Source organism: Falco punctatus, assembly GCF_963210335.1.
Source record: "Falco punctatus genome assembly, chromosome: 1".
Lineage (NCBI taxonomy): Eukaryota > Metazoa > Chordata > Aves > Falconiformes > Falconidae > Falco > Falco punctatus.
Window position 1 is genome coordinate 109465346 of NC_137580.1, and position 16073 is coordinate 109481418.

At 39.9% G+C, this 16073-nt stretch overlaps 1 protein-coding gene across 10 annotated transcripts in view; it reads right to left on the reverse strand.

Annotated features, from left to right (window-relative positions):
- TRIM37 (tripartite motif containing 37) overlaps positions 1-16046 on the reverse strand; it is a 30937-nt gene extending 14891 nt beyond the window's left edge. For 4 of the 10 annotated variants that reach the window (XM_080382749.1, XM_080382747.1, XM_080382741.1 and 1 more), the window contains exons 1-12: positions 15825-16045; positions 14186-14287; positions 12784-12824; positions 11565-11681; positions 10222-10309; positions 9238-9360; positions 7840-7963; positions 5847-5914; positions 3509-3633; positions 2125-2175; positions 1604-1685; positions 28-104 (exon numbers count right to left, since the gene is read on the reverse strand). In XM_080382749.1, coding sequence (XP_080238875.1) covers positions 28-104; positions 1604-1685; positions 2125-2175; positions 3509-3633; positions 5847-5914; positions 7840-7963; positions 9238-9360; positions 10222-10309; positions 11565-11681; positions 12784-12824; positions 14186-14287; positions 15825-15845 — 1019 coding nt within the window. In that variant the 5' untranslated portion in view covers positions 15846-16045. Of the gene's footprint in view, positions 1-27; positions 105-1603; positions 1686-2124; positions 2176-3508; positions 3634-5846; positions 5915-7839; positions 7964-9237; positions 9361-10221; positions 10310-11564; positions 11682-12783; positions 12825-14185; positions 14288-15824 lie in introns of all 10 variants that reach the window. The other 6 variants (XM_080382742.1, XM_080382748.1, XM_080382746.1 and 3 more) reach the window with 3 other exon arrangements.
- Positions 16047-16073: the final 27 nt, after the last annotated feature.

Below are 16073 nucleotides of genomic sequence, written 5' to 3' on the forward strand. Positions count from 1 at the left end.
AACTACTTTTACCACAGGTTTGCTTACTTGGATGTCTCTGGCAACCCAGCGGACAGCTCCAAGAACACAGACAGGTAGTAGCCCCGTACCACTCCATTTCCATCCTTGAAATAAACAAGATTGAGAGATAAACTGATTAAAATAAGAAAACAAAAACCAGAAAAGCAAAACAAAACACCTTGATCTATGCCTGAAGTTTAGAAAACAGCTTCAATCAATACAGGATTTGCAGCAGCAGTCTACTTTGTAAGCTACGGTTTTGATTTTTAGTCTTCTGTGATGTACAACTCTTAACTTGAATCAACATGGAGTTTGCATCTGGACGCACATATGCAGTCTAATGTTGGTATCTCAGATATGAATCTCAAAACAGAGCTTTAATTACTCTGCTAACACTTTAGGGGTTCAATTAAGTGTAAGACAATAGACACATTTGTCAGTGTATCGGAAAAGCTTATTTAACATAGAAAAAGCAGTAAAAAACTCATAAAATCTACTTAGCAGTTTACTACAGTCAAATTCTTCTCAAATTCTCAACATGAAAACAGCTTAGGTTAAACATTAGTTCTGAAATATTTTTACACACAACTGCATTTCAAAGCTACTTTATTTTTGAAAGAAAAGCAATTTTTTTAGAAAACACATGCAATATGAAAAAGTTAGGTCAGTTAACTGAGAAACAGTATTAGAATCACCATAAAAATTACGGCAAAACCTCCATCACACTCACCCTAACGAAGGATGAAGAATGGCTCAACTTGAATCCTCTAGGTTGAAAAAACATTTCAACTTACCATTTTAAAAAGTAAATTTTGATGCCTTCTGACAGCACACCTCATGTAGTCAATCCTGAATTTACAATACTCTAAAAACTTACACTGGAGCCCACGTCTGCATTGCAAGAATACAATTCTGTGCACACGTGGGCTTAACAGATTCATCCATTTCTCTGAAGATGCCATGTACATCATCAACAAAACTTGTACTCCATCACTAAACACATATTTCTCCAACGCAGCTGTAGTAGCAGCCAGAGCTTCCTGGAAGCACTGACTGGACAAACATCACACCTTGTGGGCTGATGTTCCAATGCTGACAAAGACACTGCCTCAGAAATCTGAATATCCCACTGGAAGGGCATCAGTACTATACACACGTTTTAATGTCAGCATCTCAGAACCGGATGCGCAGTAAAACAGGTTCCCCTTCAACTAATACCTCACCCTCCTCCCAACTTCCCCAGTAAGTATTATCCATAAATAGAAACACAGTAAGTTACTCTATATCTCAGTTCTGCAAAAAACACTCAGACAGAAATGGTAAAAATATCGAAGTTCCTATGACATATTAACAAGACCCATTTTTAATCACTTTTAAATTAACCAGATGAACAATATTGAGAGTGTTCATGCTGGCTATCTGGAGGCAGACAGGGAATACTCCAACGGCCGGTGATCAACTCTACAACCTTATTACCTTCTTTTCATACAGCTTTTTATATACAACATGAGAAGAGACTAACTGGTGTTTTCTTACAAGAGAAGCAAATGAGTGCTGCTTAGGAGTTTTGGATGGGATAACTCTAGTTGAAAATGTAACTCACTGGATAAACTTTTAATCTCCAGCAAAGTCCTGACACTTGAAGAGGTGGACTGTAAACAGGATCTGCTCGCTGACGCAATGTACTATTGAAAAAGGAGAAAAAATATTTGCTATTGGGACAAAGCAAACCCCTCCATGAAATAGTACACTGCATATATGCTTCCACACTCACACTCTACAACCATCCTTCTTGCTACACACAGCACGTAGCAGAGTACAGGGCTCATGCAAAATGTTAAGTGTCCATACAAATATATGTATTCCTTGCAAAATTATTTTTCCTCTTTGAAGAAGAAAAATAAGTAGCTTGGCTTTATCATGGACAATCTTTTTAGCTAACAGTTTAGCTAGGGTTAATTGTTCACCTGGTAAACAGAAGATTTTTGACTGAATTCCCATAGCTTAGTTCATATCTCACAGTTCTCAGTAGAGACTGTTCCGTGTTTTAAAGAATACTACTCATCTACAGGAGAAACAGAAAAAAATTACCATGAATATTGGGAAGCTAAGACACATCCTTACCTGAAGTTTTCCAAGACAAACGTAGTTGAGTCATAGGCTGGAACCAATTCACTGTGAAGGGGGAGGAGGGGTGGGACGGGAATATATTAGAGTTGAATAACGTGACATTAAAAATCCCAACTTTTGTAATCTCCAGAAGTGTTTACCAGAGCCACTGAAATTCACTACAACTACACTGGGTTATTCCAGTACTTCTGAAAATTCTATTTATAAGGCTTCTCCCCAGTACCTCTCCATGTGATATCACACAGTAAAACAAGTACGTTAAGAAGGGAAGAGCAACCGAAAGCATTTAAGAGGATTTGCCCTTTTACCTGTGATGGCTAATAATCTCTTCATATAGTGAATTTTTAATGTAAGACTCCTTGGTAGTTCTAGAAAGGATGAAACTATTGTACGGCTGAAAGCACAAAGGTTAAATGGTGTGTATTTGAGCAGCAGGTACCTTACTGCCAGTGGAAAATGAACAGTCAGATTTAAACTCTCCTCAGAAGCATTTAACTATCCTTTTCAGAAAACACGTCAGGAAAATAGTTTTGAAATGACATTTAAAAACAAGCCAAACCAATTTTTGCTAAAGAACACAAAGTTTGAGGAATTCTTTAAGACTTCTCCTACTTTTGATTTTTTGGAGATTCTTTTCAGCCAGCTAGCCTAAACTCTCACCAGACTTCCTCAGAACCCAGCACTCACAGCACTCTCTTTACGAGGAACTGTGCTATGAAGTGATTTTGGCTATATATTCTGAATTAAGGTGACCTGCAGAGACATCCCATGAGAGCCTTGCAATTATACACCGAATGACCCAATAAGAGAAAAAGGACAAATCAGTAAACTAAGTGTAAGAGAAAAAAACCTGTCAGCTGGAACCCACTGTCCTGACTCCCCAGCAGGGACTACAGACATAAAATAAGCCCTGCTGGAACAGAAAAGCCTACTTGCGGCATATGTTACTAAGAGCAGCAAGTTAAGCAGTTTATAATTTTCAGTGTCTAAGTCTGGACCCAAATTCAGTCAGAGACACTAGGTTTAACACAGAAACAGACCGAATCACTTTAGCTGAGAAGTATGACTCTCCTTTGCTAGAGGCCGGTATCAGGCAACCTCTCCAGCAATCTATCCATCAGCCACCTATCGTCCACTCTTTCAAACCCTCGTGTTAAAATGCAGCGGTACTCTCCGTCCTACTTTTACAAAAGGCTGATGTACATAAGAACATATCTACCTCCCAGACTCACTGGAACATCCTCCTCCATATAGTGGTACAATAAAATGGGAAAGAGATACTCTAAGCTACTTTAAATATTATTTTAACAAGCAAAACAAACCTTTGTGAGATGGCTTTCCCATTCAGACTACAACGGAAAGAAAAGGCAGCACTTACCTTGTGAAGTCTGGGGGGACAGGAGTAGTGACAAACGAGGCCATAGGCTTCCGATGAACCTGCTGGAACATCATCAGGATCTCTGAACTTTTGGATATCAACTCACTCTTACTGCATGATCTTAACTATATGGGGGGAAAAACCAAAGAAGAAAAAAAATTCCTTATGTCTTAGTACAAACTGTAGGTTTTGACTTTTTGTTTATAAACAAATAAATGGCATGTCTGTCACAGCTTCAGAAGATTAGCTACAACACAATGTAAAATGAAGCTCAGAGGTTTTTGGTTGGGATTTTTTTTGTTTGTTTTTGGTTGTGGTTGGTTTTTTTCCCCTCATTTGTTTGGGTTTTATTTCCCTTGAAACAGTCAGCTCTCAAAACTAAGGATTTGGCTATGATAGCTGATGGTTGTGTGTTCTAAAATTTCTGTTAGGAAATCAAAACAGATATTCTGTCTCACTCCAAAGCTTGTGCAGTCCATTTGGGGAGTCCTGAATATTTAAGACCCTGCAAAATTCTACAATTAAAATTACAGCAACTACTATGTACTTCATTTAGGTTAAACTAATTTATATATGTCCAATTAATACCAAGTCACATCTACTACTGTGTTTAGGCAACAATAACAAAGTAAATCAATCTGGAAAGGACACTTAATTAGACTTTGGGTAATTTGCTCAAATATATCACAACACAGCGATACAAGCTCCTGTGACATTCGATAGTCCAGCACCTGGCAATACAGCAGTAAAGGAATAACTAAAGTGTAGAACTTTGTTTTGGTCATCCACATTTCAACAAAGCAAAGCCTATATCATCTTAAATAGCAGCCCCAAAACCCCACTTCAGCCCACTTCATTCAAGAATATCTTATAAAACCAGTGTAGTAACAAAGGTTTTTTCAAAACCTGAAAAAAAACCCCAAAACCCAAAAACCCAAAAACCATCTAATCTTAGATGTTCCTTGAACAGCTAGTACTGTATTTTCTGAATGTCTTTACTAAAGGAGGCAACCTACTCTGGTTCTTATTTATACTTTAAACATTTCAAAAGCATATCTTAGACTTACATTTCAAACTTTGTCAGGCTTAAGTGAAATTAATGTGTACATTTTAAAGTCAAATTTTTGCTACGAGTTCTTCAAATAATTCTATTACTTTCACAAAAAGAATACAAAATTCAAAGCCTCTCGAGACACACACACGATGACTTCAAGCAGAGACCTACAGTTGTCAGATGTCTGCATCTTCTCTCAATTTTTTTAGTTGGTAAGCTTTTCCTCCCAGTTTGGAGGGACAAGAGGTCTTGTTTCACTAACACTAGTGTGTTAGCATTTTAATGAGTTTTTTTCTGCAAAAGAGAAGCTGATCTGCAGAGCTGCATATGCATTGCTATGCAGGATTTGAAGGTATTCATTCAGGCTGCAACACAAGTAATTTCTGAATACACAGACAGCTTTCAACAGGCATAAAAAGATATGCTGATGGAGTATGCAGGAGCACTCATCCTCCTGATGTCATTGATTCTTCAACTAAGACATCCCATTACAGGTATGTAATAATTAAGTGCAAGGAGAATATGATAATCACTGATCAGGTGAGAAAGCTTAGCATTCTTACTGAATCAAAAGCAGTGGAGGGAATGAAAAAGGAATACAGGACAAGAGGTATCAGGCACAAAGCAGCTTAGCCCCCTTTCCCAACTTAAAATGTCAAACTCTGCTGAAAGGCAAAGTAAATAGAGTAATGTTTGAAGGAAGAAAACCCTTCCATGTCCTCAGGGCAAGTAGAAATTGTTCAGGGCAAGTACAATCAACCTCTGCAGAACTTGAGTATTTCACTTCCAAAAGCTGAGCTTGTACAGCTAGAAGCAAGACGAAAAAAGTGATACCATGTCATCTTCTTGGAAAGACAAGTGGACAGGAATAAAATAACTAGAACCAGTTCAGTTTTCTTCAAAAGCACAGAAACAGAACATTTTTGTTTAGTCTCCATCCATTTATAGCCACCACCCTTCATACACAGTTGGCGGCAGCAGAGCTAAGAGAAACTACCCACAGTGTCTAAATGCTGTTACCCTAAACTAACACATATCTGAGTAGTTTTATATGACATTGCTATTAATTCCTGTAGTAGTTTTTCAAGAAACAGAACATCTTTTATCATTTCTAGAAGACAAACTTATTTTTAAGAAGAAAATGTGCAACCCAAGGTCACTTAAATGAAAAGATACCCTCAGAAATATCCATCAATTAATGGTTTATAAATAAATAAAATAATGAGAAAGGCTGACTGAGCAGGGATCCATGTAACACAACATTTCAGCTCTTTTCATAATCACCTGATGTTCTACTTCTTGAAGCAGGGATTCCAGAAGCTCAGTTTCTTGAGTAAGTGATGTCTTTTGACCTGTTTAAAGAAAAAACAAGAAGTTTAAAGAAAGTAATAATAAAAAAGACATACTCACTGGATTTTAAGAAACAGAGCTTTTTCTTTTTTTTTTTTTTACCTGGATGCTGCCCTAGAACCTACTAAGGTAAAGGATTTCTAAATATACCAAGGTTGATTGAGAAAGCATTTTAAAAGCAAGCCTGTGTTTTTAATTAGAGCTGTAGTGAACAGCTCACTTGAGATTAAGGCAGTAATGAAACATTCTGTGTCCCAGAAATGGCAGGTTTGCTGTTTTGGTGTGCTTTTTTGGACAAAAAAGCAGGTCTGACTTCACTGAATTTTCTCTCATCCACACATTCTCACGCTCTCTTTTATACTAGCTGACACTTTTCTCCTAAAAGCCACCATTTCTCTTGACTTTGATGTTGAAGTGTTTTCTTTATAAAAAAGAACAAACGATGTTTAAATGCATTTGTACATTTCAACTAGCATCAAGACCACAACCAGAAAGAATAAAAATCTAAGTCACACTTGTCTCTTTTCCATCATGGGGATTTGCTTTGACTCCATCATATATTGCATACCTGAAGAGCATTTGGCAGTTGTTAGGAAAAAGGTGTTACATGGGCAAAATATTAACCTGTACATACAAATAATTAAGCCATTCTACCACAGCTTTAACACTGATCTTTAATCAGTATACACCAAAACAGATCTTGTGAGCGCTTACTGTATTTGATATAGGCACAAAATATGTACGAATGTACACATCCTGGATTTAACTTAACGCAAACATTTTAAAGTACTGACATGAATTTGAAACTTGAAACATAGCTAATATACATTTATTATGTTGTTTTGTTTTTAATGGAAATGAGCTAAGGGAATAAACGCAAGCATGATCAAAGCTAAGGACATTTTCCAAGCATGAACATTTCATGTTTTCTTTGGCTGGGTGGCAGGGAGACAGGGTGTGTGAAGATTTCAAGCATCAGAAATACATTTCCAGCACAGCTATTTTATTGCCTTACTTTTAATTCCCAGACAAGTACACAGAAACAAGGTCAAGCATATTTTGTCTGTGTACTTTGATCTACTGGTTGTATACCTTGCAAAACTAAGGCTGTAAATGCAACATTTCAAGAGCTTCTAAAGAAACCAGTATTCCATGATTTCACATTTAGTGTGTGCTCCTATCAGTGCATTTCAGAAATGAAAGCACACATGGAATAACCACGGCACAGATGCAAAATCAGCTGAGTAAAGCATGCACAAAATTATAGCCAGCTGAGGAATATTTGGTCCTTCTCACTGAAAGCTACACTTTTCAGCAGTGTTGCTTCTATAAGCTTCCATATCTGTCAAGTGTACCACCTGCCTTCTCACCTCTTTATACCAAAGGACAGCTAGTGACCTGTCCCCGGTTAGCAAAAGCACCAGGAACCAAATTAGCAGCTCTGATTACAGATGCCATGTTCTTCATTTGCAGACAAGGCTGCCTGTACCTATGGATCTGAACTGTTCTCCACCAGACATCACATGGAGACTTCTAATTTTTTAAAATTACATTAAAAGGAATATATATTACAAACATGGCAAATACAAAGATTAACTTCTTGGCTAACACAAATAATGGTGTAAAAACACCTTAGGTGAAAGGTAGTACACATCTTATAATTAAATGGGAATGTTCTCCAAGTTATTATACAGGAGTTTCTAAGAGAACATAACCAGATTATGTCTAACAACTTAGAACTGTATCACAGTAACTACGTAATTACCTGAAAGCTTTGCTGTAACTGCAAGTTTTCTGTCAGCAGTTAACCTGGTTAACACCATGAAGTGTGTAAGCAGCCATACTCCCAGGGCAAGAAAGTTTCTTAATAGATTTACACATTGTTAATATATTGCACCTACTCGTAACAGGTCAGGCAAATACCTACCCATTAACGTTATAAGCTTATTCTTCAGCTGAGTGTCTAACCGGGCAATCATCATCTCCACTGCATTCCTGATTTCCCGAACTCGCTCATCCTTCGCACTACGCACTGCCTCCACATTCCTCTCCTAAAAGAGCATTCACGAAAAAACAAGCACAAAAACAAAGCCTTCACACTTTTGCACTTTCCACTCCTTTACATGTTGACTCCACCCCCTCAGATCCCAGAAATGCCTAGGCCTCCCTAGAGTCCACTCCGGCCCTGTTTTTCTATGAGGAAAAATTTTTTTTAAATCCTGGTCTTACTGAAGCTTGCATGTTTAGAACAAGAAAACAGGAATGTGTTTTTAGATGAGCTGTATCACAGGCTATTCCTGTTGCCAGTTGTAAATATCCTTTGACTTTCACTGAATACAAACGCATGCCCTCTGGTGGGTGACCAAAGGTTAACAGTAACCTTGAGCAACATTCCCTCAGTACATTTAGATTTGTCATATGGGGATTCTTTAGTATCAAAATTTGTAAATTCAACTGCCAGTTTCTCTTCTGTAACTTCAGCAGCACCATAACCAACTTGGTGATAAAACAGTGACATGTGAGCTGAAGCAGAGCTAACCTACCACCGCATGTGGCAAACACCTACCTGAATACAGCACAGACAAAAAACATACAGAAACTTGTTTAAAGAAACCTTATTTTATTTGTACAAAGACTACACTATAAATGTAATAGCATTCAGCTGAACACAAAAATAACCCTTCCCAGAATACAAGAAACTGTACTGTATTGTTGGAACCCCCACTGAAACTGCCAAAGCTGAACATGTTGATGCTTGGATGTCTAACACATTTACCCCTATGGGGAAGAACAAGGAGGTACAGAGTTCAAATCTCGAACTGGTCAGCTGCTTTACAGCCTATCCTGTAAGCTCATATATACCTTTAGTTTATTCTCCTAAAGCAAGTAAAATAAGCTCCATCAGAATAAAGCATTTTTATACTTGTGTAGCATGGCAGACTGCATTTGTACAAGAGATGACAAAAAGACATCTTCCAAAAAACTGCCTAACTCTAGCTTTTAAATAGCATACACCAAAAGAAAAACTCCCTTTGCTAAGTCACATCTTTTTCTGTCTGGCAACTACAAAACAAGTATTGAGAATAGGTTGATCTTTCCACATTGTGTAAAAAACTAAAAAGTAAAAACATGTCTCTGTGGGATAATCCAATTACCTTCACAGAAGCAACAGCTTCTGAACAGGTGCTGAAAACGTCATGAGTTTTCACGAAATGGTTTCCATTGTGTTTTCAACTGAAATGGTGTTTGTTTCCCACCTTACAGTTATCCTTTGACAACGGCATACTACAGGAAAACTTAACGTTATCTCGGATCGATTTCTTACCACTTCTTGCACCAAACTGATCAATTCCATGAGTCTTCGCCTCAGCTTTGCCACTTCTTCATTTACTTTTGTGACATGTTGCTCATAGATTTCTGCCAGTGGCTTAAAAGTATGTCCTCCATGCTGTTAAAAAAGAAAAAGGGGTGGGCGGAGGTGGAGGATAATAAAGCATCTCATTTTAATTTCATTCCACTCCTATTAAATTACTGAGAGGGGAAGAAAGCCTCCTAGTGTATCACTCATCTTGGAAAAGTTCCAAAGCAGATTGTATGTAGGAAGTCTGTCTTTCACTTCCCTTCATAAGAAGTCATGAATTTGGCTTTCATACCATCAAAGCTTCCTGTCAAGAGTTATTTGGAGTCTCAACAGTCCTCCAAAAATAAACTGCTTCATTCACTGTGCCATTCTCTAACAAATAGGGATAGAAGGGTTATTTTATTTTTGTTCTTATTATTAAAACACACTTCCCAAACAAAGGCAGAACAGTATTAACCACTTATATTCCAAACAACAACAGCAGTCTCTCCTTGAAATATGCAAGTGAAAGGATAATAAAAAGCATGGTGAATTGTGCTACTAACACAGCTTTGAAGATATCTGGGATTACAGGCCAGGATGTTTAAATAACGTAAGCGTTATCTATATTTTCTAAGACTTCTTCCTTTGCCCATACAATTCTCACTACCATTTAAGTTTGTCCAAGATCTCATGAAGTCTATAACAAGGAACATAATTCTGACCTCCTTTCAGCAAAAATTCAATTTACTTCTCTAATTATAAACAGAAGGTATTGCCTTTCACAACCAATGTCCACCTTAAATTATAAATACACCTACAACTACAGTATTTGCATGGCAATTCAATAGCCGTAACAATAGTTTCATAGCATTTCTATCTCTCTAAAGTGCTGTCCAACATAACGCCTGCAGTCTCTTGTTGTAGCATACCACATGCACATATATGAGCAAGCAAGCCTCTTCTTACCATCCCTCCCCAAAGCGCGCACTGGTGGCAGATACACTTCTTACAGGTCCAGCAGAAAACACTAAGCTTTTCATGATGATTTTCACACCTTAAACAGAAAACACACTTATCAATAGGAAACAGCTATGAATTTTCTGCAAACTCAATTTAACATTTTCACTTGATTTGCTACCCGATACCGAGAGTAAAGCACAAGACATCAGCATAGTTTTGCAAGAAGAATACTTAGATTCAGTAAAAACCTTTTATAAAAGAAACATTGCTCTTAGTGTTCTCTCAGCCAGTACTTCACAGAGATAAGAGAGGAAGTGCATTACTAAAACTGAATTTCTACCCAGCAGATAAAGCATATCATCAACGAATCAAGCTCAGAATTCTGGAAGTTAATACTTCCCATTATTAAAATCCTAATCATAAGCTACCTAAAGTATCCACAGAGCAATGGCTCATAAGCTTTTTGGACAAAACTGGTCTTTGCAATTTCTTAAAATTTCAGGAACAGCACATCAATCAACAAATCAAGCACAGACCAGGCCAGATCTTCTCTCTTCCCCCTCCATTAGGATTCAGGAACTGAGAGAAGAGGCAGGCATAGAACACATCCTTAGTTCCTGTCCATCTTTCAGTGCTTCTCCTCACGCTTTTCTCTTCCAGATCTCCAAAATATATCTTAAAACACATAACAGCACTGGTAATAGGATAAAACCAGGAGAAAAGCCTGCGGAGAAAGTACTCACGGTTGCTCCTAGGAAGAGAATATATCAGAAAATACAGGAGGCTCCAAAGACAAGGAAGGAGAATGAACAGCACTAATGTGACAGATATAGCAACAGTAGTGCTTTCTGTGGCACTTTACGTATTTCTTTTGATCTCAATCTGAATTTATCAATGACATTTTCACAAGGGACTAAAAGACATCTTCTCAGAACAGCTCCTCTGCTTTTACATGCTGAGATACCAAATCAGCACCCACAGTCTGAATGGGACTGACAAATGAGCAAGCCATGAAATAAAAGTCTTCTCTCGATATGTATGGTCACTAAGGGTTAAGAGCCTTAAGAAGTATTACCACCCTTCACGTTTCCCTTACGTCTCATTTTAACTATATTGAGTCAAACTAGAACTAGTGGTAGTTTTCTAGAGAGACATCGAAGAGCTTTTCTTCTGCCATTACATATGACAGAAATGAATTCCAACTTCTAGGCAGACAGCAAGCACAGTTCAGCTTTTGATTAAGGAGAAGTTATTGCTTTGTTCCATGATTCTAGTAACAAGCTGAAATTAAAAGCCCATTCATATAAAGTGAACTGCAAAATGCTTTATGTGAGGAATACTCCATTTACTTGTCTTTTTCATTTTCTTCATGCTTTGTGAGATTGCACAGTTGAAGTGTATCAAGCTGCTGCGTGACCTCTTCTGCCCAACGACAGTTTACGAGCTCTCGTAGCTGCAGTGGCGCTCTGTAAAAAGCATTGCTAGAGTTAAAGGAAGAACTCAGCTCCAGGAGCTACAAGAGAGCTTTGAAATTAATTCAGTTCATCAATTCTACGCTACCAGAAAAGTCACAGGCAAAGAAGCCAAAGCTGTACTAGTTATTTCAGAAAAGACAGTAAAAAAAAAAAAAAAGAAAGAAAAAAAAAGAGAAAGTAATGTTTTAAGTCTATTTGCTCCTTTGGGGGGCTGGGGTAAGGCAGGAACTGCAACAAACCACCCCACAGTGACATACAGAACAGCTACACAGGGAACTCAAGAAGTATTTCCAGACCTCTTGACAGGCTCCTGGGTAACACTAGGCAAATTTTCATTTCTCAGTACTTCTTCAACCTCCCCCATTATTCAGCTATCTTCATCACAGTGCTGCAATCACCACCTTTGTAAAATATAGATATCTTTCTCTCCTTACAAGCATTTTAGAGCTATTGATCAAATACTTTACAAGCTGAATGTTAAAAAAGTTCTGCAGAAACTGTTGGTTAGTTGTTTTTAAATACCTCCTTTCCCTTAGGGGTAAAAATATGCTCTCTTTCAATTATTGGTCTATCAAGAGCTAGAATTGGTAGGTACTCAAGAACTAGAAGTGCTAAGGGGTGCCAGGGCTTGGGGGGACAGGGTGGGGCATCACATTAAAAAACTAAAATACTGTAGCTATGTCTCAGACAAATCTGCAACACATAAGCTAAGTCACACAAATTATAGCTATAGAAAAAGTACACATTTCAGTCTGAAAACTGAAGTTTCTGGTTTCTCTAACTCTTCTAAGAGGACTACAAGGAGTTCTAAGGGGAATACCATCCAATTACCCTATTACACCAACTACATACACTGAACAGCATGTGTAATGGGAAAAACAAAGATCTCACTTAGCTTGTCACAAAACTAGAATGTATTTTAGAGTATTATACCACGGTAATTCTTTATAGTAAGAGCAGGCAGGTCTCAAAAAAAAAAATAAAAAATCAAGCTTACAAATTTAGTGCAACCTGCAGTGAAAAAAAGATCAATCGTAACAGGACAGTACAACCAATTCCTGATAATTTATTTCTGATATTAAAAACACCTTACCTACAATGAGGGCACTGAGCTCTTTGTTCAGTCAGCCAACGCTATGAAGGAAAAAGGAAAAACATTTTTAAAGACACTGTAAGAAACAAACTGCGAGCACATACATTCTATCATTAATTAGGAGTTACTTCATTTTATTACAATCTTCCTTCCCATAGTTTTTCCTTTTTTACAGATTTGTAATTTAACTGCTCAATCATTTAGACACAGAAGATGCTGCTATTTGTATCTTAGTAACAAAGCAACTACTTTAAATGTCAAAGGCACTTCAGTTAAAATTATACAGAGAAATCGGAGGTACCAGATATTCCATTAGAAGCCACACACCTGGCACAGATCCCCGCAGTCATGGGCTAAAGAGCATGTTTCAACAACAGAAAGCAAAAGATACAAGCAGCACATTTCTTAGAGTCTAAATTACTAGTCTTCAAGGTAACTTCTGTCTTCCTCTCGAGCTACTTATACACAGGCTAGATACCTGCAGTTCAATGATCAAATCCACAAGGACCCTCTGAATGTTTCTCTTCCAGAAAGCTCTGAAGACAAGCAGCTGAGGAAAGAACTTCACCTGCCCACTACAACTTACAAGTGTAAAATAAAAGCTCAGCAGCTGAAAGGCTTATATTTGTCAGCTCACTGAAGATTCTCATGAATAATCTCTCACCACCCCTCAACAATATGTCATCTAACACTCTTAATATGCAACACGAATCCTTCACCTATGGTTCTTGTCAAAGCTTTCAAAGTGAATGATAATTGTCTGTTCCAAATTCTGGAAATACTACTGGAGGTCTGAAACCTCAGGTGAACCCTCTCTCCCACTACGCTAATGCGTAACAGTGCCTGGACTGGGGACTGAAGTGTTACACATTGGTAACCACGACCTTAATAAATGAACTGAGGTTCAGCTGCTGCTTCAGCCTGTTATACCAGACTCCCTCGACAAAGATTTAGCCCATATCTGGTCATGCTATACTAGTTTGGTAAGCATTTTAAAACGCTTCCAAGGTGACAAGAGGTGATGTCATGACCTTCTAGTGCTCCATAATGACAGACGTGAAGTCAGCATTTGATTCCCGTCCCAACTTCTGTCTTCCATACAGGCATCACTGACTCTCAAAAGATGTTAAAGGGAGGATCATTAAATGTCTGCTTCTTAAAAGCAATTATTCTAGATAGTCCCTATAATTAGCACTACTGAATGCAATGCACAGCCTGCCTAGTTTTTCCTCAGGGTGTTGTAAAAGATTTTGAAAGGGAAACTAAAGAGCACAGAGCAGGAAAAAAAGGAATCCTTGGAACTCCAGGAAAAGGGGCAGGAAAGCAGCAAGAACATGTTCAGAAGATCAGTAGTTTTTAAGTTCATACATTTGCAAGAATAAGCCATAGTAAGCAAACTCACCCGAATACAACTGAAACAGCACAGCTTGGAGCAATGAGGACACAGACGTGCATCACGCAATTTCTCCATACAAATAAAACATCGGAATACTTCAGCAATGCTCTGCAAAGGGTAGATTATCGCTATTGTTAAGCCACACACTTCAAACATATCAGAGCTGCACTTACTTTCCAGGCAGAGTGCCAGGTTTCATAAACGCAGTCGCATTCCAAACAGCTACAGAGAGCGCATCTCTAAGCAAGATCCTAAGTCAAACACCATGGCTCTCTTCCCCACTTTCTCCTACACCACCAGCTCTCAGCACCCATTTTACAATGCTATTCTCCTTCTTCAAGGAACAGTCTCTTTGTTAGGCTTATCTTTTTTGAAGTGGGCCTTTCTGTAGCCAAGGCATTATTCCTACTTCTGTTGACACAGGATTGAACAGCTGCCAGAAGAAACCGTGCTGCACCTGCAGGTTCTGAACCCGTGAGTGTCAATGCACCTGCACTAAACCAATTCAAAAGCACGGTAAGTGCATGTAGGTGTTATACAGAATGCTAATGACAAGGCTTGAGCCAGATGGGGCATTTTTTTGACTTTTTTTAAGATTTACATTCTTTTAAGGCCTACCATTAGCACTAGCTCCACAATTTCTACACTCACGCACCATTTAATCAATCTTAGGTCATAAAAATGTAATTTAACTTTTTTTTTTCCTGTGCCCATTCGAAGAGAGAAGCATTTTGTTCTTTAATACAACCACCTCATCTCCCTCCATTCTCAGAATGTTGGGAATGGTACTTTGAAATGTCAGGCAATGTTTGCTTTCCCTATTGGTAAGATTTTCTCACTGACAAAGAAGTTTACCTTCTGTATTATACAGAAGATAGACCCCATTCTGGCTTTAACCATGGAACTTGGAAGGATTCTTCAGATGGGCTAACTTCCCCCCTACCAGAGCTGAAATTACAAATCAACACAAAAGCCAGGCATACCTTCAACGTACAGATACCACAGTACCTCCCATACATTCTGGTCGTCTTTAATGGTTGCAAACTATTAAAACGCAACACATGCATTTACAGGGAGTTATGGCACATGGGTCTTCTACATTCATCTCTTCTAACACTGACTGCAGCGGTGCATGAAAGCTGCCCAGCTTGCAGACACCATTAAATACTGGGCCTCCACACACACCGAGGCAGGTTCTGTCAGCGCCAGGCCTCCATCCACCTCCAGAACAGGCACCTCCGATGCTCCACCAGTTTATTTTCCAACCCTGACCCCGTAAGGTCCCCTGCGTGCCACCTAGAAACGCCACCTCTCTACACCCTGCCGCCTTCCCTCAGCTCAGCAGCGCTGAGGCGAGCCCAGCTCGGTGCCATGCGCATCCCTGCCCACCGCAGAGCTGCCATCTGTTTACCGCCTCTCGGGCCGCCCACCGCTCGGCCTCCTTCCCCTCACACAAGGCAGAGGGACCTGGCGCGCACCCCGCGGAGGCGGCCAGCCCTCCCCCGGCCCTGCCCCGGCCTCCCGCTGAGGAGAAGGTGCCGCCCGCCGCCGCCGCCTCAGGGATGCGCGCCCGGGGAACAGCGCTGCCCGCGCGCCGCCCGCCTCCCTGAGGGAGCGCGAGCGCAACCGCCGCCCAGCCGCTCACCTCCACGCTCTGCTCGTCCATGGCCGCGGCTCACGGCGGCGGGGGAGGCTCTCCCCGGCCCGTCTCCCTACCACACGGCCCGGGGGGGGAGAAGTGGAGGCGCGGGGAAGGGGGTTTAGGGGCCGCCGGGCAGCGGCCGCGCCCCCCGCAGCCGCCCGGCCATGTTCGCGGGGAGCGCCGCGGCCCCGCCCTCCGCCAGCCCGTCCTGCGGCCGCCGGGGCTGCACCGCCGCACCGCGCATGCGCCAGG